This window comes from Manis javanica, chromosome 8 (genome assembly GCF_040802235.1).
Source record: "Manis javanica isolate MJ-LG chromosome 8, MJ_LKY, whole genome shotgun sequence".
In the NCBI taxonomy this organism is placed as follows: Eukaryota; Metazoa; Chordata; class Mammalia; order Pholidota; family Manidae; genus Manis; species Manis javanica.
This window is the reverse complement of record NC_133163.1, coordinates 15,205,014-15,230,370: the sequence shown is the minus strand read 5'-3', so window position 1 is coordinate 15,230,370 and position 25,357 is coordinate 15,205,014. Positions and strand designations below refer to the sequence as shown.

At 46.3% G+C, this 25,357-nt stretch overlaps 1 protein-coding gene across 2 annotated transcripts in view; it reads right to left on the bottom strand.

Annotated features, from left to right (window-relative positions):
• Window positions 1-12,587: 12,587 nt before the first annotated feature.
• The window catches only part of KCNK10 (potassium two pore domain channel subfamily K member 10), a 126,526-nt gene continuing 113,756 nt past the window's right edge, over window positions 12,588-25,357 (bottom strand). For both annotated transcript variants that reach the window (XM_073242012.1, XM_017656013.3), the window contains 3 exons: window positions 24,769-24,955; window positions 20,889-21,031; window positions 12,588-19,030 (listed from right to left, as the gene is read on the bottom strand). In XM_073242012.1, the coding sequence (XP_073098113.1) occupies window positions 18,413-19,030; window positions 20,889-21,031; window positions 24,769-24,955 (948 nt within the window). In that variant the 3' untranslated portion in view covers window positions 12,588-18,412. The remainder of the gene's footprint in view (window positions 19,031-20,888; window positions 21,032-24,768; window positions 24,956-25,357) is intronic.

The window sequence follows — 25,357 nt, the reverse complement described above, 5'->3', positions numbered from 1 at the left end:
GTCCCCCAGGGGAATGAAAAACTAAAAATCCAGGGACTCTCTTTAAATACTATAGTGGAAAAGGGAAAATGATTCTCACCCATGATATCAAAATCACAATGTTAGTCTTATTCCTTAAAGCTGACTTCTAAGTTTAGCTTTGGTTACCCGTTCAATAAACACCCTTGCAGTGCAAGAGTAGTTCAAAAACATTCAATTAAAGACCCTATGTTGATGTTCTACAGTTTTTCTCTTTGCCTAATAGATGCCTCCAACTAGACCTCAAGCTTTTGGTGAAATGCAGGGCACAAACAATGGTCTTGTAGCCTTCCAGGCCCTGCTCAGCCTCAGTTGCCTAGAAAATCCACATTTGCGCCACCTCGTCAAAGTATCCTTCCACTTAAGCTTGTATTTAGAAAAGAGGCTACCTGTTCGCCCAGAAAATCTTTGGCCCCAAGTCATCATGAAATTCATGCTGAAGAATGGGGCACACCCCCTTAAAACCACATTGGTGAGGTGGGGGAGCTGTGTTGGAGAAATTAGATCTTAACCTTTAGATGCAAGGTGTCATCTGACATGCAGAGAGAAGCCCAGACTGTGCCTCTCAAGGAAGTACTGAAAAGAAACAGCCCAGAGGACAGTTTAACTGAATGGAACCTTAGCAGAGGCAAGGTGCAACCGCTGCATCTCGGGGGCGGGACTTTGGGGTCTTCAGACTTCGGTTGCTCTCACATTCCAAGTGAACGCACCATTTCTTCCACAGTCACTATTCATTTTCTTGTTCATCTCCCACTTGCTTTATACACCACTTATATCTCAGTGCCCTAGGTGAGCCTGACACATAGTAGGTAGTCATTGAGGGAGGGAGAGGGAAGGAAGGAAGAAGGAAGGAAGGAAGGAAGGAAGGAAGGAAGGAAGGAAGGAAGGAAGGAAGGAAGGAAGGAAGGCCTGCACACAGGCACAGATGTAACAAGAATTCAAGTGAGAGCAGGACCTGTCACACGTGGACAGCTGAAAGACCCAGAAAATTGGGTGGAATTTCTGAAAACTTCAGTGGGCTCAGCTTCAGTGGGCTCAGGTCCAAAATGTCCCTAGTGGCCAAGACAAAAAGGAAAAGTCTGAGGATGGGAACAGAGAACAGGGTCCCCTATTCTTTGTTCCCCTGAAGGCCAGGGCCGGAAGCTAGCCCAGAGCCTGACAACAGGTGCCCTCTAAAAACATGGTGAATGAACGCAAAGCTCATCTCTAAGGCCCTTTCCAGCTCTGACATTATTAGCTGAAGGCGGACAGGAAGCAAGGAAGAATGAAGGGAGGGAGGAAAGGCATATATACAGATGCAGATGAAATGAGACCAGAAATGCACAGCAGCCCTGGTCTCAAGTCCACAGCTAAAAATCCCAGAAAAGATTGAATTAGTTTCTGAGAAAGGAGAGGACACTGAATCAAAGTCCTAAATAGTAGTAAGTTTGGGTCTCAGTGCTGCTATTTCCTAGCTGGGTGAAGAAATCCCTCTAAGCATACGGTCAGATAAGTGAACTCTTGCTTTTCCCGCCAGGAAGGACTGGGAGCATTGTACAAATCCACGGCACTATTCCTTCATTGGTTCTGGGTTTCTGTTCTAGACAAAATTTTGATTGAACGTTTGTCTTAGGCCTCGCCCTCCCTCACAAACCTTCCGTGCTCCCCCAGAGCCCGGAGGATGAAGTCCAAGTTCCTCAACATGTATTTGAGGCCGACGTGCGCCCGGTCCCCCAATGCTCCACCTTGGTGTTTTCATTCTAACAACACCCTTTGGCTCATGGATCCCTGAACCCACCTTGACTTGCGCATTTCTGTGCTTTTGCTCACAGCTCTGCTCTGCCCAGAACCCTCACCTGCACCCACCCCCAGGCCAACAGCTACTCAGACCTCTTCCTGCAGCTTGCCATGTCCCTGCCTGCTTCCTAGGTGGTGGATGTGACCCTTTCCCTGGGCATGACATTCTGTGGCATTGATCAGCCTCATGGGACTCACCCCCACTAGCTAGCAAGGGCCTTTGGGCAGAAACAACATCTTACCTCCATCACTGGATCTCTACCTTTGAGCACCAGCACTTGGTAGGAATTCAATAAATGTTGGGAGAAGGGATTAATGACTAAACAATCATCTTCTTTCTGCACTTGAACCCAGATGTCCTTTAGAAGATTAAAACTAAGTTTGGAAGTCTGTCCCTCCTTCCCTCTGACCTCTTGGTGGGTGCATATTTTGTGCCTTTTTCTCCTTGTCACCCTTTCTTATTTCTGTCTTATTCCCCTTTGTCACAGTAATGGCATGCCAGCTCCCACATGCTGAGCAGTTTATAAGGCTAGAAACCTGAAATGGTGATAAAGCAAAGTATGAACTCCCAGATGTGGCCTGGGGGCAGCTGGTGGCATTAGGAGACAGAACTTCCTGAAGTCTATTCTTAGGGACTCAGTGTGTGCTGGGAGACAGTGCTTTCGATTTCAAGTAAACCAAGGCGAGCCTGGCATGCAAGCGTGGGTGCCACACCAGGAATGTCGTGTTCCATTTTGGCCCCCTCCCTACTCTGTTGGAAACATGCAAATAGCAGCTGGAGGGCCACCTATCAAGATTACTACAAAGCAGACTTGGCTCTGTGTGGTAGTTGGAATAAGTGACCTTAACAGTGTCAGTCCCTATATTGGCAGATCTCAATCTTTGAGAGCATTTGGGGAAACTGTAGTGAGTTTTTGACGGGGGCTGTGATTCAGACCCTATTATCTCATTCCCTTTCCCTTCCTTCCCCAGCAAGGACCCTGGGAAGCTCTAGAGCTCTGTACATCCCATCCCCAAGCCCTGTCCCAGGGAGGAGTGGGGGCATTCTCCTCCCCTGGGTTTTGGCATGGCCCAACCTAGAAAAGGAGATTGAAAATTAGAATTATAGAGAAAGGCAGTTACCATTACATAAAAGACTAGACATGTACAATCCTTGGTCCTATGGATACAATGAATGTGGCTCCTCGCTGGCTCTCAGGGCACAGTGGGAGGCATCATGCCTCATTGTGACACTTTTAATGTCTTTGGCACAAGCCTCTCCCTGGACCTTTGCTTGGACGTATGTAGTTAAGCACTGGCCCCAGGACCTACTCACATCTTCCATGGCCTACCTGCTGGCTTAATGTCGGCAGCAGCCTGGAGCCCCATCCAGCTGAGCAGGTAAAGAGGGAAATGATGAGAACTGCATGAGAGAACTGCTCCCAGGGGACTGTCAGAAAAACTGGAGAGAAACTGATTGGCTGGCATCTGGGGACAGGTCCAGAGGGATATGGTTTTGTGGCTGTTGCTACAATTCTGACCTCCGGGGTAATGGGTGATTTTCCACATAGTTTTGTTACATTCGGAACAACTAAACTAAGAGGAAGGAAGAGTTTGGGAGGGAAGAGGACTGAGGTATATGCATGTGTGCATGTACTGAGAGAGAGGTTGATGGCATGGTCTCTGAGTTCAGTACTCAAGAAGCCTGAATGGTGGGGGTAGCAGCAGAAGCCTGCACCAGCAATGCTGGGTTCCCAGGGCAGCGTCCTGGAAGGCTGGGCAGCAGCAAAGGGAGACAGGAAACAGTGATGGGGACAAGAGAAGGCAAAGCACTTTGTATTGTGATTATCCAGTGATGGGCAGGGAAGGTTTTCCAGGCCCACGTGGACCCAGAAAAGGTGGCCTCTGAGTACTTTACTCCACCAGGGGTCAGGAAGCAGGTTCTGTGCTCAGTAAGAAACTGGGATACAAGGCTGCTTGTCACAGCCCTGTCTGAAGGGCACAGGCCCTGCTGGAGTCTGGAGTCCCATTCCATATCTTGCCTATTTATATAGTTTGCACTACGATCCATCCTCCCAGCCCCCCACAAGGTTTACCGGAAGAGCCTTTAAAAAAGATAAAAGGGCCAAACACCCTGGAAACTGGCAGAGCAGAGAGAGACTGAACTCCAAAGCACACAGGTAGTATTAATAATCCCAGCTCCCAAACCTGCCCTGCACTAGCCTCCTGGCCTAAGACCAGAGGGACGTCTTAGGGCTCTTCCCTTGTGAAATGATCTCTACATGCCAAGAGGTGTTTTTAAATAGGATCACCTAAGACTCGAGAGGGTCCAGATGAAACTTAGGCAGCAGATAGAACATTGTCAGCTGCAGCCACACCCTTCCAGAGCTAAGAGGAAGTTCTTGCTGAGGGCCAGCTACCCAGCACGTCGGGCCCTAGGGCCCTAATCACGGAGCTCCAACAGACCGTGCGAGCAAGGCGAGGTGGGCGGGAGGGAGAGTTGGAGGAGCAGCCAGTCACCGCATTCTCCCGCTCCAGGAGCCTCGTTACGTGACGAGACCACCCAGAGAAAGAGGACGGGGTGGCGCGAGGGAGGTATTCCCAACATCCTGGCCACGGGTGACCGTCCGCCCACAGCTTCTCTGCACCGGGGCTTTGCCATTAGCTGCTTCTAAAGGATGGCTGTCAGTAACAAGAGAGGGAAACAGAAAAAGAGGAAGGTGGAGACACTACCTTGTCTTTTCTTTTACACACCTGTACGGATCCTGGGCAGCCTAACATGGCCCGAAACGTAGGGACTTTTCTGACGGTCTCCATTGAAATTATAGACTCATCTTTCTCACCCCATAATGGACCAGACTTGGGGTGGGGGAGGGCACTGTTGCTATTCAGGTACAGTCATTACAAGGCATGGCTACTGCTTAAGCCTGAGTAATTCTCAGCAGTAGCTGAGACACAGGGAAAGGGGAGCTTGGGATGGGGAGAAGTCTCAGCAGCAAATGGTCCCCCTGTGGTTGTTCATCTCTGAAAGCACGTGTTTTCAGAAGGACTCACAATTCTTGCCAGGAAGAGGGCCCCTAGCTCTGGGGATCAGGACCCCAGCCTTGGAAAACTCATCCAAGTGACTGTGGGGAGAGATGAGGTGCCCTGGCTCATCTGGCACCACCAATGACAAAGAGGTGTCATCTGCTGGAACCCCTGCTCCCTCCACCATGGTACGGTTTTCCTGTTTGGCTTAGAAGCCTCCCAGCAGGGAAGTGCCCATGAGAAGAATGTGAGCTCTGCAGCTGAGAATGTCTTGAGGCCTTATTCCCGCCCTGTCATCACCCCGCTGGTGGGGGGTTGAGCTTGGACAAGACCCTAAAGTCCCTTGGCACCTAGGGTGTCCCCACATCGCAAATAGGAAAAGCATTTTTGTTATAAACAAAGGAACCTCTCAATGAGTCTGACAAGCCTTCAACTCTTGAAAGGCTCTTCAGTTTCTCTTAAATGTTAAAACAAGAATTAAAAGGAAAACAAGTTGAAGAGGGGAAGCGTACTCTCTGAAAAACAAAGACTTGTCAAATAATGAGTTGTACATTTTTTCCACTGGATCACTTTTTTATGCTTCTGTACAGAGGACATGATAGGAAAAACATCTTAATAGGAGAATGGCAATGTTTAATATTAAATATATGGTTATTTAAATATTTAATAAGGAAGTCATTAATCGTGTGCCTACTACATAGTCAAGAGCTATATATGCAGTAGCCCCTGGGGTAGTATTTCCACCCAGAAAATTCTAACCCCTTAAGTTCTTTTTTATTCTACTTTTCTAACCAGCCACCTCTTGCTTTGTTTTCATCGCCTTTGGGACATCTTCTGGGTCCCTTATCAGAAAAGGCCCAGCATCCTGGGCTTAAAGATACAGAAATGGGGGAGGGTCCCCACCACCACGAGCACCCAACATTGTTTCTGAAGACTCACACTGTACCCTTTCCTGCCCCATTTATCTGCCAGTTGTCCATGATAAACCAGCCCCCAGGGAGATGCATGGGGCACATGACCTGCTTTGTGATGTCACTGAAGTGGCCCGACGCTTCCTGAGGTGTGCCTCCCTGTTTCGTAACCTCAAACGAACTTGTTCACCTCCCTTCGGTGGGAGCTGCTGAGCAGAGGTACAAGCCTGATGTATTGGTGGGCTTGGCACGGGAGCCAGTGCTGACTGGTCCCTCAGTCCCCACCCTGTCATGAGATAGATCAGGTTGGAACCAGGCATTTTCAGCCTCGGGCCTTGAATCTGCAAAGGTCCCCTGGGCAAGTGCTCTTCTCACACATGTTCAGACCCTGATGGGTGAGTCCGTTTGTGTTGAGCGCTGGTCAGGCCCTGGAGGAGCAGAGCCCTGAGAGCCCCTCCTCGGTCGGTCGTAGGAGCAGAGCCCTGAGAGCTCCTCCTTGGTCGTAGGAGCCTTCCTTCCCCTTACGGAGAGGCAGCTGAGGGGGTTCCCGGGGTAAAACAGTCTCCCTGAACCAGCCACTGGGACGCCTGCACTCCACCCACTTCCTCCTCCAAGGCCCCCTACCCCCTTCAGCTCAGTTCCTTTTGGGCCCTTTTTATGGCCTCAGGCTGCCTCCTCTTGCTTTAGACTATGTTTCTGAGATAATTTTTTTGGAAACTTCTTACCTGCTGTGGGCCTGCGCCGCCTCAAGCCTGAGACTACTGTGAGTTCCTGGCACATCTTCTGCCTCCAGCAGGGCAGGGTAATTTATGTGGGCACTCCCTTTTCCCTTATCCCCAGGAGGTCTGGTTCCCCAACCGCCAAGCCCCGCACCAGGACCCACAGGAATATTGCCCCACCCTTGCAGAATCCAAGCCCGCCCAGAAATCAGGGCCCTGACCCCGCGGGCCCAGACACGCTTCCCAGGCACCTCCTCTCTGGGCCTTGCCCTTCCCTCCTGCCTTCTTTCACTCCTCTCTCCCAAGGCTGGGAGAATCGTTTTCCCCACTGTAAGTCAATTCCTTCCCATGTTTTGTTTATAAAAGCCATTTTTGTCTGTGTCCTGTATCTTCTCTCCCAAAAATCAGGAAGAAAATTGATCTTCTGTTCCTGCCTAAGAAACAAGATGATAGAGGCCCAAAGCAAGAGGGATCCTTTAGGACAGAATAGTTTTCATTATTCTGTTAGTGTCTGTCAAGGATTCAAGTTTTTGAGAAAAAAATAAAAGGCCAGGGAAATGCTAGGCTATTTCTGCTTCCCACCCAGTCACATCCTTCCCCTGCTTGAACTGGGGTGGCGGGCAGGGGGTTGTACTGAAGGTAGCCTGAGGAAAGGCCAAAGGAAAATTCAAGGAGAGAGAAAAAAATTTTATACTGCACAATAATCATCCATTCATCATATGCAGTCAATTTTTTGTGGTAAAGTTTTATCTTGGAATAGATCCTGAGATGCCTGGGGAGTGGGGGTAGGGGGTTGGGGAAGAGGGAGGTAGACCTTTATTTGCTCCTGAGACACACAGGCCTATTTCCTGAGATACATCCTTCCTCATGCTGGCCCGAAATTGATCCTGAGCCCCCCATCCCATGGTGCTGAGCCAGTAAAGGGAGATTGTCCCCTTTATCTATGAGACACATGCTAACGGAAAAAGATACGTCTGGACTCCCAGAGGATTGCCAGGCCTGGATGAGTCTAGAATATAGTTCTTTGTTGGCTGAGCTTGTGACTAGATCTGTCTCTCTCCATAGGGGACACCCAATCCTGCCCTCATCTCCCTTCCTCTTTGCCTGAAGAAACAGGTAGACTGCTCAGCCCCACCCTCCCACCTGCCAAAGCCAGAAGGAAGCAGACAGCAGTAGCTGAGGGTGTTCCCGGCCCCCAATTATGAGAAACTGCCTCCTCCACCCCTTCCTCAAAAACGGCATTGCCCATCCAAGGCACTGCATGCGTACAACCTGTTTCTAGCATAGGAATCTCCCAAAAATCAGGGAGAAAATTATCTTCTGTTCCTGCCTAAGAAACAAGATGATAGAGGCCCAAAGCAAGAGGAATCCTTTAGGACAGAATAAAAGTTCAGGTATGCAAGAAATGGTGAAACTCTTTACTTTCTGTAAATCAGCATAATTTCAGTTTCAAGGCGCACTCTACCAGCCATGTGGGAAATTCTACTTTGGTTGGTGGTTTGAGCAGGGATCTTGGGGCCCTTTGCTGCCCACCGTGCCCCTGGCCTTTCCAGCAAGGCTGCCCAAGGGCTCCTCTGCTGAAGCCCACCAGGCCATCCTTTCTCCCTGGGGACTGCACACACAGACCCCCCACTTCTCTGCTATGTCCCCAACCTGAGGAAATCTTTTGACCTGCTGACACTTCTTTCCCACTGGCATGCTCCAGCCACTATGCTTCCTCTCATGAAATCCTTTTGCAGTCCTGGCTTCTGAAACAAAAAGGCAAGACTACATTTGCCATTATATTCCTTCCTCGATGAAATGCAGTCAGAACCTGGGATCTGCTTGATGAGAGACCAGAGGGAGGGGAAAAGTCAGAAAGAAAGAAGAGAGGCTAATACACTGCATAACTTTCACCTGTACACGCTCTCAGAAGGACTTACAATTCGTGTTGTATTCAATGACTAGTGAAGCTTATCTTCTATTCATCTCTTAAGTATGACTTACAGTTGTGATTTATTTCAGCCATTTTAAAACATTCCTCCCAGAGCAGAAAATTTCTTAAAGTAATCCCAATACAAGATTTATTTCTGGTGTTCTCAGGACAAATGGATCAATCTTGAATGTCATTAGGCAGAATTATGCTTTGGAGCCATTCACATTCCCCTGATCCCAACTAGTCCTATTGCACCATTTTAAAGATGCCACCTCTTACAGGCAGTCTTCTTTGACTGCTACGGCGCACACCAATCCTCATGCTCTCTGAATTTCTAGCACTTTTGTGGTAACTCCTTATACTATTGAACCAGATCAGGTACAGTCCTATTACTGTTTTCCCTCCAACCAGATTGCAGGATTTTACTTCCCTATGGCACATTGCACAGGGCTGTCTGACTCTATTACCTGAGATCCTACAGGGCAGGAACAATGGCTTGCCATCCCCTGTCGTTCTCCCAGGGTCTCACACAGAACAGGGCTCCATAAATATTTGTGAAGTAGAAGGAAGGAAAGATGGATGGATGGATGGATTGTACAGTCTTAGCCAATTGCTCTCACCATTAGCTATATCTTCTTATTTTCCCCCCTCAATAATTCAGAAGAGAAATTATTTCAGATTTGTATTTACTTATGGAGATAACAGAATGGCCCATTACTTTTCAACTATCTATGGAATCAGACAAACTAGAGAACAGAAGGTTCTTTAAGGCAAAGATTAATGTTCTACATAAAATATTGAAATATACACCATAAGCTATCCTAACATTTAGTGTATTTCTAGTTCTTACCTTTGTAACTAATATAACAAGCCCAGAACCAATTTAAGAGTTCTCCAACATTCTTCACTACAAAACAAATTTATATCTTACTGAGGTCCCCCCATTTTCTTTGCCTCAGGTGTTTGCAAATAATTCCAAAGAGCCATTGATGCAGTTTATAGATAATGACACAGATTACTATATTGAAAATATTTTGATGCTATTGTTACTGGCTGAGATGCTGTTTTTCCCAGGATCATGTCTCAGAGGCAATGAAGAATAAAGCCAGTAGACAAGAGTATGGAGCAAATGGCAAAGTTCTTTTAATGAGTGAAATAAGAAAACTCCTGCTACTCAGGAGGGGCTCCAAGGGAGGATACCTTCAGGGTTGCGGTGTCTGGGCTTTATATTGCTTCCAGAGAGGAGGAAGTCCCACCCTCCCCAGACCAAATAGCGAACTGAACTAATGACATCACAACCCACTCTTGATTGGCTGAGTGTACAAAGCTTCATTTTCATAGGACATAACCAGAGCTAAGGTCTATCTAAGTGTACTTTTGAATGGCTGAGTTGGATTGGAGCTTTTTGAAACTTGCAAGAGCCCTGAAGCTTCTTGAAACTTAAAAGGGCCTTAAAACTTACAGGGGCCCTGAAACTCTATCTGCCTGCACCTCTACTACCTGCTTCACTATAATGTTACAAGTGAGAGAAAAATCCTAATTTAACCTGATGAGTTAAAAACCTAATCTAACCAAGCAACGAGTAATGACCTTTCAAATGCATTTAATAAGCACGACTCTTTCAAATAGAATGTGTGAGACATTTTAATTTTTTGATTCTTACAATGTATTTTAAATTTCATTTCTAAGAACAAGTCATCAGAGATTTGAAATATTTCCCATGAGGCAATGAATGGATGTTGACTTGGGTGCCATCTCACATTCATACAGCCAGGCCTGCACTAACATTTTAAAACCAGAATCGTCTTGTGTTAAGGGTCTCTGCACCCCTCTTGCTCCTGTGGTTGATGGAAGTTCCTAGAAGTGAGTGGGTAACAGTTGCCATTGGGGTGAGAATTCTGTCTCCAGAAATCTTCCGAGATACTTTTCATTTGCCTGGACTCCTACCCTGTACCCTGGGCTCCCCTCACACACGGCATCCTTCTAACCTTCCCTCCAGCTCACCCCAGATTTGGGCTCTTTTCCGCTGCATCTACTTTTCACAGAGGCCCTTTACCCAACATCACGGCTTTGGATTTGCTACTCATCCAACAAATATCTTTTGAGCTCCTACTATGTTCCATACACTGTGCCAGTCCCATAAAAACAATGAGGAAGAGAGATCTCCCTCTAGGAAGATGGACAATCACAAAAATGTAGTGACTTTCTTTACCAGGGGATCAGACCATCTAATCCAGCCCAGGAGGGTCAGAGAGGCTTCTAGGAAACTGATCCCCATAGCCTGGTGGCCAAGAAATAGAGCACCCAGGAGACCCCTCTAAGATTCTTCAGGGCTAGCTGGAGAGGAATTTGAGGGGCTGGAACCCACAGAGCAGCAGGAACAGCCAGAGAAATATTGTTTTATGGCTGTTGCTGTGGTCCATTCCTACAAGGCTAAGATGAAATCCCTTTCCAATAAAAATATTACACATAGATAATTTGGGGTTCTCTAAGAAATACATGTTCATTTACTACCATTTTGGATAAGTCTTTAAGTTCAACAGAAGGTTTATTACCTTGCCTCTACTCTCTGAGTGACCACTCAGTTCTAGATGGTACCCTGATGACAGAATGAAAGTGAAAAGGTATCAAGCTGAATATATTTCTGACCTCATGAATCTTGCAAAAGAATCATGGGGCCCTCCAAGGATCACTGGACCATATTTTGAGACCTACTAACCTCGAGTACAGTCCTAAGATGGGTTCTGAGTATGCACCCAGACTAATAGGGAAGGAATTCTGTGATTGATGAGAAGATATCTGCCCTGGGGATAGGAGTAAGGCATGATGCCCATATATTTGACCTCCCACAAAGCATAATCTCATATTTCCTAAATTGATAGGCATCCAGACTGGACCTATAGTAATAAAATGGGTTTTAAAGTAAATATTCTATTGACTATATATTTAAATGAGAGCTATCCTTTAAAGTAGTCATCTTTAGAGTCTAGTTATTTCAACAACACTCACTGTAATTACAATTTTGGAGTTCTTTGTAAACCCAAAATACAAACCCAACTCATTACTTTGTAGGTAAATTTGGTTTTGACCAAGATGTTACTTAGGAGTTGGATAAATTACAGCCTTGGCTCCAAATGACTTCCCTTTCGTGAAAAAAAAAAATTAGATCTACCTTGAAGGATGCAAATGTGTTATCAATAAGATTATTAAAATTTTTCTACCGATAAATTTGAGTGTCTGTATTGTATCAGGTATTGTGCTCAGTGTGGGCATGGAAGTGAAAGGCGCAGTTCCTGGCCTGAGGAGTTTATAATCTGCATCCATCAGACAAGGAAACCAGCAGTTAAAATCCAGCAGAGCAACTGCCAGAGCTGGGGGAGCTCAAACTGTGCTGAAGGCAGCTGACTCACTCTGAGATGATGCGGAGGAGTGAGGGAGGAGTCCCCAGAGGCACCTGTTAAGCTCAGCGCTGCAGGATGTGAATGGGTCAGGTGGTAGTGAATGGGGAAGGGGACTCATCAGTGAGGAGCACATTCAAAAGGAACAGCACATGCAAAGACCCAGAGACAGAGGAAGGAAGCATGGACCATTGGGGAAATTTGCAAAATGGTGGTGGCAGAGGCTGGTGTATGATGAGACAGAATCGCACATAGACCCTGACAGACCAGCGCTGTTGGGTTTTATCCTGAAGGCCAAGGAGATAATTCAGCCAATTTCATTTTAGAAAGGTCACTTTGAGTTCCTACCATATGCCACGCACTATGCCAGGCCCATGAAAACAGTAAATATGAACCAGATGTGTCCCCGCCCAGACCATGACCAGTAGTCATGTTAGGTCAGCCTGCGTGAAGTCTGGGCTCTACCATGTAGGCCACTGGGCCTTGCTTAGTCCACAGCCAGGAGTTCACCCTTGGTCATGGACAGTGAGGACAAGCCAGAAAGACCTGCATATCATGTTCACTGGAAAAGTGCTCAGAGCACCTGTCACGTGCAGCTGCAGGACCTAATAAAAGAAATTCAGGTCTGAAGCTGATTAACTTGAGTTGGAAGCTGATTCTCTCTGAGCCTCCAACTCTTCATTTACAAAATGAGGAGACTCAACTTGCTTCATCAGGAAGACTAAATGGGATGTAAACTGCCTAGTAGAGTACCTGGTACATAACAGGCGCTGAAAAATAGTCGGCCTTTTATCTCTGCTTATAATTACAAGCCCATGGCTGGTGGACATGCAGCAAGGGCAAAACCAAACACAGTTTGAACGTTGGCTCCCAAAGAGTTATTTATTTTCTATTGGCAGATTTACCACAGTGCCCAAATACAAGTGTTTCACCCAGAAGATGTGACATCGTGTGTCCAACCCCCAACAATAGGCAAGCAGGGTCAAATAAGAATAAGGAGGTGAAAGTAAAAGTACAACCATCCTGGGCTGTTTAAGATTCCTCTTCTCTAGGTGCTGTGGGCTCCTCTACCTGTAGGAGAGTGGGTTTCCATAGGCTCTGCCCTGAAGAATGCGTGTAAACGAGTGCCCAGCCGGGCAAGAAGCCTCTCCCCAGATGACCTGCGGTCTTGAGCGTAGCTCCCAACCCAGCCGCTAAGAACTAGGTTTGGCCCCACAAAAGAAAACAGGAGAGACATTGATTGGATCTTCCAGAAGGTCTTTGTTGCAATTTTCTCCATCATTGGAAAAAAAAAAAATTACATCAAATAAAGACAAATAGCAGCACAGCTTATTGAAATGTTACAAGCAAATTTGCTTTTGTATATTTCCTAAGAACAATTATGAAATTCCCTCCTCCCCCCACCCTGCATTATTTTCTGTAAAATGCCTTTTTTTAAAGCACCATGAAATCCTACAGAGAGAAAAATAGGTAAAACACCTCCACACATGGTTTATCGTCACTGGGTCCCCTGCCTGTGAGTCTGGGACAGGGAAAGAGGTCGGAGGCTGGCATGTGGGTTGGTTTGCATATCGCTTCGAGGCACCACTGCGCCTTCTCCCTTCTAGCTCGGCACCCTGATGGCAAAGCAGAGGTGTTCGGGTTTCCTCTGAAGTACAGGGCTGCTGTATTGATGAAACGGCAATCCTCACAAGGATTTTTGTTTTAATGCACAGGGAACTATTTAAGATTTTTTCGCTTAAAAACCAATAACCGAAAGTAGATTTCAAATCTCTTAGGCACCTGTGAAAATGCTATCACTTTCAGTAAAATCAGAGATACCTCTTATTTCTCCTCAATGCCCCTGAGCTGATGTCATGTGACTTAGGGACAGCCATGGATGGACTGAGGTTTACATGGATTGTGGGTGGGTTGGTGAAGTACAATGCAGCTGGTTTATCGTGCAAGGACAGAGTGCAGGGTTTTATTTACAACCATGAAATCAGCATGCTATTCCAAAGTTTCATACGCAGAATTAACAGTATCCACAACACCAAATTAAAGTCACCTTTGTTTCAGAGTTACCATTTTTAATTTTTAAGGCCGTTACGAACTAGCTTTTACACTCTACCACCAAAAGTTGCCTCTGCTCAGGTAGCCACTGTCTTTGCACACAATTGCATCATGAGTGCAAAAGAATAACCCCCACTTGAAACATTTGCGGGATGCAGAAAGCAGAGACATGAAATGCAATACTGGCCTTTTTTCTCTTTCTCTAGACAGTCTCTGCATGTTTGTTTGTTTTCCTATGCCTGTCCCATGGTCTAGAAACCATGGCAAACAATGAATGGTCTACATTCTTACCAATCCTGTGAGTAAACACCTGCCCTACCTAACTAAATTCTGGCCACATTCTCACTAATCTCCAAAGTCAAGCATACAAACAGATGAGCAGCATTGACTCCACCAGGAAATGCCATCATCTCAGAGGGAGGCGAGGGGGTGGTTTGCTAATGTCTAGCACAACTAGGACTTTCAACATGGAATGGTCCTCATAGAACTCAAAGCAGCCACTTCCTCTGTGTGTGTGTGTGTGTGTGCATGTGTGCACATGCATGTGAGTGTGTACATTTGTGTCTAAGTGAGAGAGATCTGTCTATAGTATCTGAAATTATGAAGCAATCAAGGGGAACCTTTACTACAATTGACTGAAGATTAAAATTCTTTAGATACTCTTAACACCATGCAAAAAATGCCTGCACAGCATGAGCCCTCTGGGTGACAGTGTGCTCTGAGGAGGACGGAGTGAGCCTACACAGGGCACAATCCTAAATTGGACACCAGGCTCCCAAATACATCTGCTCTCCATCAATCACCCAGAAAACAAATCCCAAAGGACAGGAAACTAAGCTCTCATCTTAGCCTAAAATGAGTAGACCCATTAGTTGGTATTCACAAATCCAGCTAATATCATTCTAAATAAATTTAACTGACTCATGGACCAGGGAATGTTTGGTCAGAGAACTACAGAACTAAAAAAAGGTCCTTGTTGATTACCTGTGTTCAACATCTTTGATGTGCTAATGAGGTAACAGAGATGTGCAAAGGGACTGAGGTACCCATAACAGTCACTGGGCGCGGAGGAGCACAGACAAGTAGTCCCAGTCGCCTTAGTTGTAGGACAGGGACACCGCTCCCTACACACACTTAAGGCTGCACCCCAAAAGTGACAGATTCTTACAGCCACTATCAGGTTAGGACTGGGTATGGAGCTGTACTCTCTCCAAATTGTCTCTTGGCCATCATCTGTAAGCCTCCAGATCTGTTATGGGAGAAAAATTCAGTATCTGATTGCCAGGTGAGGCACAAGAGGCTGCCCACTGAGGATACTGAACGTGTGCTCTTCCCACTCCTTCCTTGTGCAAAGTCAAAATGTGTCTTCCAAGTTCATGGTCAGGTGGGGAGTGCAGGTGATTGGGGCAGGACTGTGCTGAACCATGTTTAGAATTTGTAGCAGCTTGGCCTTGTCCACACAAAGTCTACAAGCTATTTGTCCCCAACCTAAAAAAGGTAACATTCAAGCAACTTCAAAACAACTGGCCTGTCCCCAAATCTTAGCCTGTACACACAGAGAGAAGTCCCACCACTTATGCCCTTTCAGCTTCTCCTTTGGATGGTACGTTATGGTTTGGCAAACACTTTCCCACATATTTAACAGATCAGTCTGCACAGAGGGAGGGTTCTTCTTTGATTTTATTTTTGAGGGCCTTGGCCCCATCTGTACTCAGGGAACAGGTTATACTGGAGATTTTCTCACTCTCCATGAAGGGCTATTCTCAATCCCTCCACGTTACTGTGATTTGACTTGTCTGGGGAAGCGTCTATGCATATACACCAACACCGTTCCATTTGGTAGTGTGCACCTCAGTGCTTTGAATTGTTTTATTCCTGCTGTTCATGGAGTTCCTGGAAGATAAGCAAGTAAAGTGCAAAAGAGTGCTTTCAAAGGGTATTTTTAACACTACAGAAAGGGTGCCACATACAGCATTCATGAAAGCTAAGCAAAAACCAAACTAATGTGCAGTAAGTTTCTGCCAGGGCAACTTCAGGCATTGTTTGCACAGATACCTCATACCCTCTTGGTAGTAGAGATCTTCTCCCCACCTCTGGATGCTGTGTCCATGAAAATAGAAAGACACACAGGCAGACAAACACACACACACACTCACAGGGGGGCATGACATGGACATGGTAACAAAGTCGAAAGCAGACTTTGGTCAGACAACCTTTGAATACCAGCCCTACCACCTTTCTTGCTGTGTGCCATTAGGTAAGTTACTCAGCTTCCCTGAGCCTCCATGTCCTCATCGGTATAATTGGTTTGCAAACACTTCCTTCAGAGTGTTTCTGTGAGGTGTCAGTGAGCTGATGTCCCTAAAGGGCCTAATCTAATGCCTGGCTCACTGAAGCCACTAGATAAATGACCAGGAAGCTGCTTTGCCAGATTCGGCTGTAACAGACAAAATTTTAACATTACTTTAAAGAAGGTAGCAAGTAATAGAGGGTAGAAACCCAAATGAATGAAATCCACGGACAGCTTTATCAGCAAGCCTTTAACTTGTCAGAATAAGAGCTTAAGTCCCAGTTATCTCCCAATTTCTTAAAACACATTTTGTCAGGCTGGAATGATTTCCATATGAAGAACCAGTGTCTACATAACCATTGTTATACCCATAGCCACAGGTCTAGCTCAAAGAAGGGCTTAACCCAAACCTTCCTTGGACAAGAAGGGCCTCATCAAAACTGATTCCCAAAAGCAATGCCAGAACATTAACTAGAGCCTAAAAATATGGGGCAATAGGGAAAGGCCTGCCTGTGCTCCAGGGAAGCTGTGCCTCTGGGGGAAGTGGGCAGGAAGAAGTCTGCCATGGTACCAGTGGTCAAGGATGTGCAAGATATATTTTTCTCCGCAAGTCAGAAAGCATTAGTTAGTTTCTGGAAGTCTCCGCTAGTCCTGTGATCTTTTGATAAATCCACTGTATTCATTATATGAAATCCCCAAAAGGTGCCACTGATCCTGGAGGCCTATAACCAGCCACTTCCTGGTGTTGCCAGATCCAAATGACTGTCTGTGGCTAAAATAGCTAAGTGTGCACTGGTACAATGGCCAACCAGTAAGGAAAACGGCTGAGGTAAGCGCAGGATGATTGGTCTAGTACCTGTTTTTCCCTTTCTGATAAAATTCCACTTAAAATCTTCCTCTCTAAAGCTATGACCAGCCATCCCCCACTTCCCTTCACTGGATGCCCTAACCTCATGGAACATTCATAATTATCACATATTGGCTATTGTTTGCCTTGAGACAATCACACTGGTATTCCAATTTTAGTGGCTAGCAGGTGAGAAAGAAACAAGCAAGGAAGAGAGGGGATGCTTTCAAAATAAAGGGATTCCCAAACATAAAAGTGAAAATATTTTAAATACTCTCTTTAAATATTATTTTGTTAAATGGCAGTTAATGGCACTTAAGCTGCAAGCAATTAAAACAATTCAGTCTTCTTGTACAAGGGTTGGTTGAGGGACTAATTTTCCTCTTGTTTGGAGATAGCAAAACTGGATCTTGTAACTATGTCTACCCTAAGACACCCAAAGGGACGAAAAGCCCTGAGATGGAATGATGCCATGGTCCTCCTTGGTATGTCTCAGACATGCAGGATGTCTACTTTTATAAAAATTTAGGATCAGCTAGACAGAATGGCAGGCCACTGGCATCATGCAAGGCAATAGTTTTGGTATTTTTCCCCCTCTTCTCAAAAGAAGTTACAACTGAAGTTCCACTAGAAAAGTGAACGTGAACGTTTCAAAATCAGTTTATTTTCACCATTGCACCCACCGAGGAAAATGCACGATTTTTGCCCATAACCATGCAGCAGTTGAGGTTGAGTGTTCACCAATGCTTTCAAGTTCATTTGGACTACCTACCCCTGTGAGAAAGACAAAGCTCAGTAGGCTTCTGTCATTGGTTAAGGTGAAAGCCACAGTGTGATGTTTGTGATTTTTTTCTTTTGTAATGAAGAAAGCAATTGCACCTTTTAATACGTGTGCTCTGATCTGCTTCCAACAAATTCCAGGTGCTCTCAGGTCCCATGGACATTCATCTGGAGCATAGAAAGACTAGGTATGCACTGAATGGTTTGTATCAAAATTCAAGCTCAGAGCAACATGCCAAAATGTCAACCTGAACCTTATTTCTGGTAGCCAGTTCACCCCTTATCCGGTCCCCCTCTGCGTGTGAACAAATCACTAATGTTAAGTTCAGGAAATGAGATTCCACTTCAAAGACACACCTGTTCCTCTTCGAAGGCTGGTCTAAGGAATAGCTGCCCTTCTCCACGCCCCACGCCCGGGTGGAGCTGCGCAGGCGCAGAGCATCCCCGCAGCCGGGTCCTTGACCTTCGCGGCAGGGGCCTCTTCGGGTCGCAAACACTCCCGGGGTGTCCTGGGGTCACTCTCGGAAGTGAAGTCCCCGTTGTTTGATTCCTTTTGGCAGGGCAAACGTTCTCAGTCGTTTATGGCACAGTGAAATATATTCAATGCTATGTAATTTCGGACTAACAAGAAGTCTGTTTAAGGCACGTGTCTCCAGGTGAATATAAAAAACACAACGCTCAAGCCCAGCGTCCTCAGCATCTAGTTTCTGTCCTCAAGTAACGCGTTGTTCTCGCGTTCCCGGTCTTTGGTGTTCGTGGGGACCATTCCGTTCTCCACGCCGGCCTGCTGGATGCAGTCGGTCAGCATGGCGGTGCTGGAGTGGTCCGAGTTACACATCTTCTCCGTCTCCTCCTCCTTCTTCTCCTCATCCAGGGAGTAATTCCGGAAGGTCTTGTAGATTTTCTGGACGTCCTCGGGCAAGGTCTTTTTGATGTCCTTGTTTTTCCTCTTGGTGAGTCTGGAGGTGGACCCGAACTTGTTGATGATGTTGTCCTCGGAGGCCCCCTGCCCGTGCTTGTTCAGCTGCTCTGACCCCTTAAGGCGCAGGTTGTTGGGCCGGTTGTTGATGCTCTCCTGGGACGAGGCCTTGAAACGGCCCGTGTCCAGGGCGGCGAACATGGAGCGCTTCTCGGGGGAGAGCATGTCCAGCGAGTGGGCCCTCTGGTCCAGGCCCAGGCGCCGGCGCTCCATGCTGCGGATGGTGGCCGCCCGCTGCAGCTTGTCGTGGATCTCCACGCTGAGCCGCCGCCGCGTCTCGCGGAACTCGGCCGTCACGTTGGCCTTCCACTCGGCCGCATGGGCCTTGATTTCACCCACCTGGCGGAGGGACAGAAGAGCGACAGCGGGCTGAGAAATTCCTCTCCACCTCGGGGACCCCAGCACCCACCGCCCCTGGGTGTCCCGACGGGAAGTTGGGTCAGGGGAGGCCGGGAGGTGGCGGAGCACATGGCCCTGGGGAGGGCTAACGTGCCATCTCCGCCCTGGTCCTTCCTGCCGCCTACAAGTTGGCTCCTGACTAATGTGGCTCAGGGGGAAACGCATGCTGGAGGATCCACCGCGAAGCCTGAGATTTGGAGATGGGGATTGAAGGGGAGGTGGATGGCATTCTCGGGGAGAGACCAGTATGTGGAGTTGGGCAGGCCTAGTTCTGGTTATGTGTCCACATCTTTTTAGTTGTATGTCCTCATTCCTGACATAACCGGGGTAATCATGTCTAACTCAGAGTGTTTAGTGTCACGTGAGATAAGGACATGCACTGGGCACAAAGCAGGTGTCCAGCGGGTCCTCTGCCCTTCTCTTTCCCTCTGATGCCTGTATCTGGGTCGGGTGATCAACCTGTCCCAATAAGTGTGGGTCTGTTGTGGTTTTAAAATAAGCCCTGTGTCCTAGGTACTTCCGAGGTCCTGGACAAACTGGGACTGCTGGTCTCCCTGTAGCCAGGCTGTACTATGGTCGTGTGCCACCAGGTTTACCCTGGGCTTAGGAAGCCCCTCAGATCACCTGGTCACCAAATTTCCCTGGTCAGGGTACAGGAAGGGGGCATGTTCTGCCAAAGCCCTATTCAAAGTTCCAGAACACACTTCTTTAGAGTAAAATTTTGCAGGAGGATCAATACCAAATTGCTTAGCTTTTATCAGTAAAGCGTGCTTTACTATACAGATGAGTATCTTAGGTTTTTGCCTTGAGAAAAGTCAATATTGACGTTACTTTCTCTTTGTTAGAGCTGATTTTCGGCAGGTCAGTTAGCCCTCTGGGGAAGCCAACTAGAGATTGCATTGGCAGTGTTTACATAAGCCAGGAAAATCAATAGCTGGGCCCAGGGAAATTTCTACATTCAGCAACTTTCTCCTAGCACCTTTTATAGAGAATGACCATATTCTGGGAGTGAACAGTTGCCTTTAAAGGGTTGTCTCTCTTTCTGTTTCTTTAGTTCATATCTCCTGTCCTTTCTGTAGCTCTTACCTTCTCCCTTCCTTGACCTCCTCCTTTATTTCTTTTCCTCTAATCCAAGAAGAACTACATGGATTTTTTTTTAACCACAGAATCTACCTTTTCTTGCTGTTATGTAGATTTTCATGCATATTTTTATGAGGCAGTAAAAATTGATGAAATATTACATATATTTATATGTAGACCTAGCCACAGGGATATATTTCTTTCCATAGATCTAACAACCAGGAAGCAATCAAGATGAAAGGAACCTTTATCACACAGAGAATTGAGAGAGATGACATTCAACTGTATTTCCATACAGACCCTGAGACCTGAAGGATAGGCCAGCCTTTTCAAGCTTTTTATAAGTTTTCTAAGGCTCCCCGGTGCATTTGCTAATGAGGGGTAAGAGCACACCTCCCTCAGCTAGAGTCTGCCCTGCTCACTGTTTGTGGGTTTTTTTCTTTTCCTTTACATTTTTAAAAATAAGTTGTTGTTTACTTGTCTTCCCAGAGTCTGTGGGCTGGTGAGTCACCAGATTTTTTTCATCCACCAAAAAAAGGAGCCAGAAATAACTGCTATTCCGTTTCACTTGGCTTTTAGGTAGTGATTCAAAGCAAAGAAGCCTTATAAGCCCTCCATTTAGTAAGAAATGCTCTAGACCATAGAATAGAAACAGGAAATTCTTGTCAGGAGCTCATCTGATCTCAAGAACATTCATAGAACTTGGAAGGGGTCCTACCTCTTCTTTTGTCTTTTTGGATAGAACCCGTAGCCAGTCTCCAATCATACTGAGGACAGCCGCAAAGTAGGCAAGGCCAACAAGGATCCAAAACCACACCAGGGGCTTATACCACTCTCGGTAATTGATGCCAGCGTTTCCCCCTGAAAACAGTCAAGCGTTACTTTAACCAGCATCTAGCATATGGTCTTTGCAGAGCAAACATATTCCAGTCCACGTAGTGGATGTCATCCCAGCACCATCCAATGCTCAGCTGTTGGGCCTGTTGTATACAAGATGTGACAGAGCTGGGAGGGCAAGGAAAAGATGTGTCCCTTTCCTCAACGAGCCTGACTTGTGGCTTAACTTCCTTTGATTCTCGACCACTAACTGTAACACCCAGAACAAAAATGTGTCAGTGGCCAACGTGAGCCACCTATTCCCAACCTAAGCTTGACAAAGAATGACTTGAGCTAGAAGATCAGGTCCTGTTGTCAGTATTTTTCTTAAATTTCTTTAAAAGTAATAAAAATTAAATATTAAATAACCCCAAGTGGTTTGGAATTCTTGGAACCATTTCCTCCTTAAGCACATGTTCATTCACCAAGATGAGTGGATGTATAAAGTAAAATTCGACTTAATGGCATTTCTGAGGCTTGGAGCTGAGCAACAGTGATTCAATGTTAACTGAGCAATGGTGTTTACATGATGCTAATCCAAAGGGTCAATAGACTGAGTAATTAGGATCACCACGCTGGAACTAAAAGGAGCCTTCTAGGCCAGCTAGTCCAATTCCTTTATTTTATAAATAGGGATTACAGTGAAAATCGGTCAAACCAAATTGGCCAGTTGCCTCATTGCATTGATTGGCTGTTCCATTGAAAGGACAAGCCATGTATTCCAAATAATTAGCCTATTATTCTAGCTCTCCTACAGGCACTGACTGCCGAAGGTAGTCACACACAAAATAGGTTCCAAACCCAGCCCCCTTTCCTAAAGAAGTGAGGAATCTCCATGGAGTAACTGATGTCAGCCTTGTCTCACTCTTTTAGATGTCACTCTGTGAAGCAGGCAGGAGGCCATTTTAAGACATTAGCAATGTTTGGTAACGATGGTATTACATGATGAGTGATTGCTAGACTGGCCCACTGGGTCATGGCTGGAACCTCATCAAGCACCAGTGAATTCATACTGAGCTCTTATGGTATCAATAATGCCTCCCACAGGCAGCTGGGCAGGCACTGTGGCCTGCGGCTCTTCTCAGTGCTACCGAACCCACTTTGCATTGCAGCCGCCAAGGTCTCAGGTCTCCACAGCTACAGCCATGTCTTTAAATTAGAATTCCAAACCTTGCTAAAGGGGTATGTGGCAAGGCCCCCTTGGTTTGCTTTAGCCACCTTTGTTTTTTCATTTTACACAACTCTTCCCGGAAGCTTTCTCTAGAATACTACTGTAGTTTCTGCAACATTAAGTGGTTTTTGAGGTTCATTTCGTTTCTGAGATAGACCAGAGAGCTCTGCAGCTTTCTCCTTTAACGCTTGGGAGAGTAAATATTTACCTTAGCAAGTCACCACCACCCAACGGCTTTTGTCACTAGGGTGCGCTAGCAAACAACACAATAAACCCCTTTGTGCATATTCTTTGGTCAGCTACTTGTCTGAAATTCAGAGCTCTGTGTGCGCTCCCAGTCAGGGCTGGGAAATGCTGTAATGTTGTCAGGCTGTGCTAAAGTGAGTCAGCTACAAAATCAACCAGCAGTTAATCCAGTATGGTGATGGACATTCCCATTATATTTCTAGTAGTGTTGATACTGTGTTAACAAGCCTTGATGGTTGGTGTGATTTATTATACCTTTTTAAATGACCAGGCATCCTTCCTTATCACTTTTAGTGTATCATCAAAAAGGTGTGACAAACTTCCAGTCTTCTAAGGCATGCATTCTTCAGACTGGTCTATGTAAACTCTAGAAAAGAGCTTAGAAGGACCTGGTCTAATTGCAGTCAGACTGTGAATTGTAAGAGTCCTCTGTCTGTGGAGACCTCAGGACACAGGAAATAAGGCTCTATAATCAACAAGAAGTACGGGAATTCAAACAGTACCATGCCTATGACTGTGGAGGTAACACCCTTAATAGTTAAGTAAAGAAAAGGTCAGATGCCAGTATGTACTAAGTTCTTGTAGTCTATGGTGGCTAAAATGAAAAAATTGTAAGTTAAAATCATAATTTTTTAAAAATTTCATATTCCCAGGACTGTGCCATCTGTGCCCCAGATTAACAGATTGAATGAGTAGCTGGTTGGAGAGCAGGGTCCTTCACCAAGTGGCCCCTAACGGACAGCCCTCCAGACAGTCCAGGGTTAGCATGGAGCCCTCTGAAGCACAACCTAGTACAAACTATAGGGGAACAGAAGTACAAATTATGGGGGAACAGAAAGATGTCTGTGAAATAGATCTAAACTCTAGCAGCCATTGCACCTATTTACCTTAGAGTGGAACCTGGCCTGAGTTTCCCAGAGACCGACTGAGGATGATGCAAAGGAATTAACCAGACAATGGCTATTATTCTTCTTGCGCTGCTTGTGGTTTTTCTCCAGAGCTTCAGGCCTCTAATCAGATGGCATCAGGTGACTTGTCACCCAAGGTGAGGAGTTGCACAATGGTTGAGCACAGTGCATAGGAAAGACTGGTGGGGCCCCAGGCCCCAGGCTTTTGAAAGCACTTTTTTAAAATCACTTTGACTTTGCGATTTTTAGTCCTTAGTCAATAAAAAGGAAGAAAAAATAAAAACTGCTATTTCTACACTGTGGGCAACTGTCTTCATCTGCCCATTTGGAATAGTTACAAAACCACTCTGCCAGTCATCCTAGAAGTAATGTGTCATCCATGCCCCTTTTGATGACCTTTCAACATTCAACAAGTTCATTCAGAATTCAAACATAATTCTGTGTTCCCCAGATGCCCAGAGACCAGATCCTGGTCCTCCTCATGGACACCACGCACTTTGGAAAAGCCAAGACTCTACCAGGACCGTGTGCCAAGTGAAGGCTAATCAGCCTGAAACTCAGCCTGCAAGTGTCCAGGCTACTGCCTAACAGGGACTTATTGAGGACACACACACACACACACACACACACACACACAAACATTTGGAACTTCTGATGGAGTAGCTGAATCAAAGCCTTTGTTCCTTGGAGTAGACAATGACCAATTTTGTTTGACCTCCTAGAACAATCCCATTGGGAAAGAGAAGGATGGCCTCCTTCCCCTCCTGCCTTCCTTCCGCACTCTGGGAAAGAGATCCACGGGGGAAGCCGGATCTCATTTTTCCTTCAAGATCCCTGTCCCTAGGAGAAATTGATGGTGGTTTTCTTTTGCTTTCATAGAATCCATTCTATTTCCTCAGGGCAGTTCTCAGCTGCCAGTAGTCAACTGAGTCCTAAGCCTTGTGTCCGGGTAAACTCAGGACAGCTTTCACAGGGACCACGGCCCTCACCTCAGCAGCATCAGAAAGCTTAACTTGCAGGTCACTGCAGGCTAAACTCTATGCTAATACCTCCAGACTTTTACATTTGTCACTTGCTAATATAGCCCTATCAATTGACTCAGAAGAACCTTAATACAATTCAGAAGTCCAAGATACAATGAGAATTTCATTTCACTCATGCATAATTCATATGATAAGGGCAATAAGCATCCTGGGGAGGAAGAGGCTGGCTTTCCTCTCATGGCAGAAGCCTGCTCCTGTTTACGTCACGCAGGACTGTACAGGCTTGCAGGGAGCCTGTGCGCAGCAGTGGTGACACGGAGCCTCTTTCACTTGTTTCTCCCGCATCTTTTCTCATGGTTTTGGAACCAACAGAGTATCTTCCCCTCTGGGGCCCTGACAATGGTTTGTGCTTACCTGCCACAAAATCACCAAAGCCCACCGTGGTGAGAGTGACCACCACAAAGTAAATGGACTCCAAGGCTGTCCACCCCTCGATGTACTTGAAAATGAAGGCAGGGATCGTCACGAACACCACGCAGCCGGCCAAGATGAACAGGAGAGTGGAGATGACCCGGATCTTGGTCTGACTCACTTGCTTTTTCTAGGAACAGCAAAGAAGAAAAACAGACAAGTCAGTTGCATCACCCTGGACTCAGAAATCAGAAGTACAGAAGAAATGTATCGTGTCAGTGGCATTTCACCTTTCCTCAGTCACGGGCAGCTTTGGGAGCATCCGATGAGGCTGTGGACCCTCCCCCAGAAGAATGCACATACAGAAGCTTCCAGATGGTCTGGGTGGTCCTCAGGCTGCGTGAAGCCTGTTTGTGAGCCCCAGGGCAGGAAACCCCACTCAGCTCATGCCTTGAATGTCCTTTGCATGGTTCTCTGACTGCAGCTCAAACTCTTGAGTCTGAACTTCCTCACTAGTGCAAACGTAATTATTTCCCAGGAAGTGCCTGTGGTCATTTTTCACATGGTGATATTGACCTGCTGTTAGGAGGAC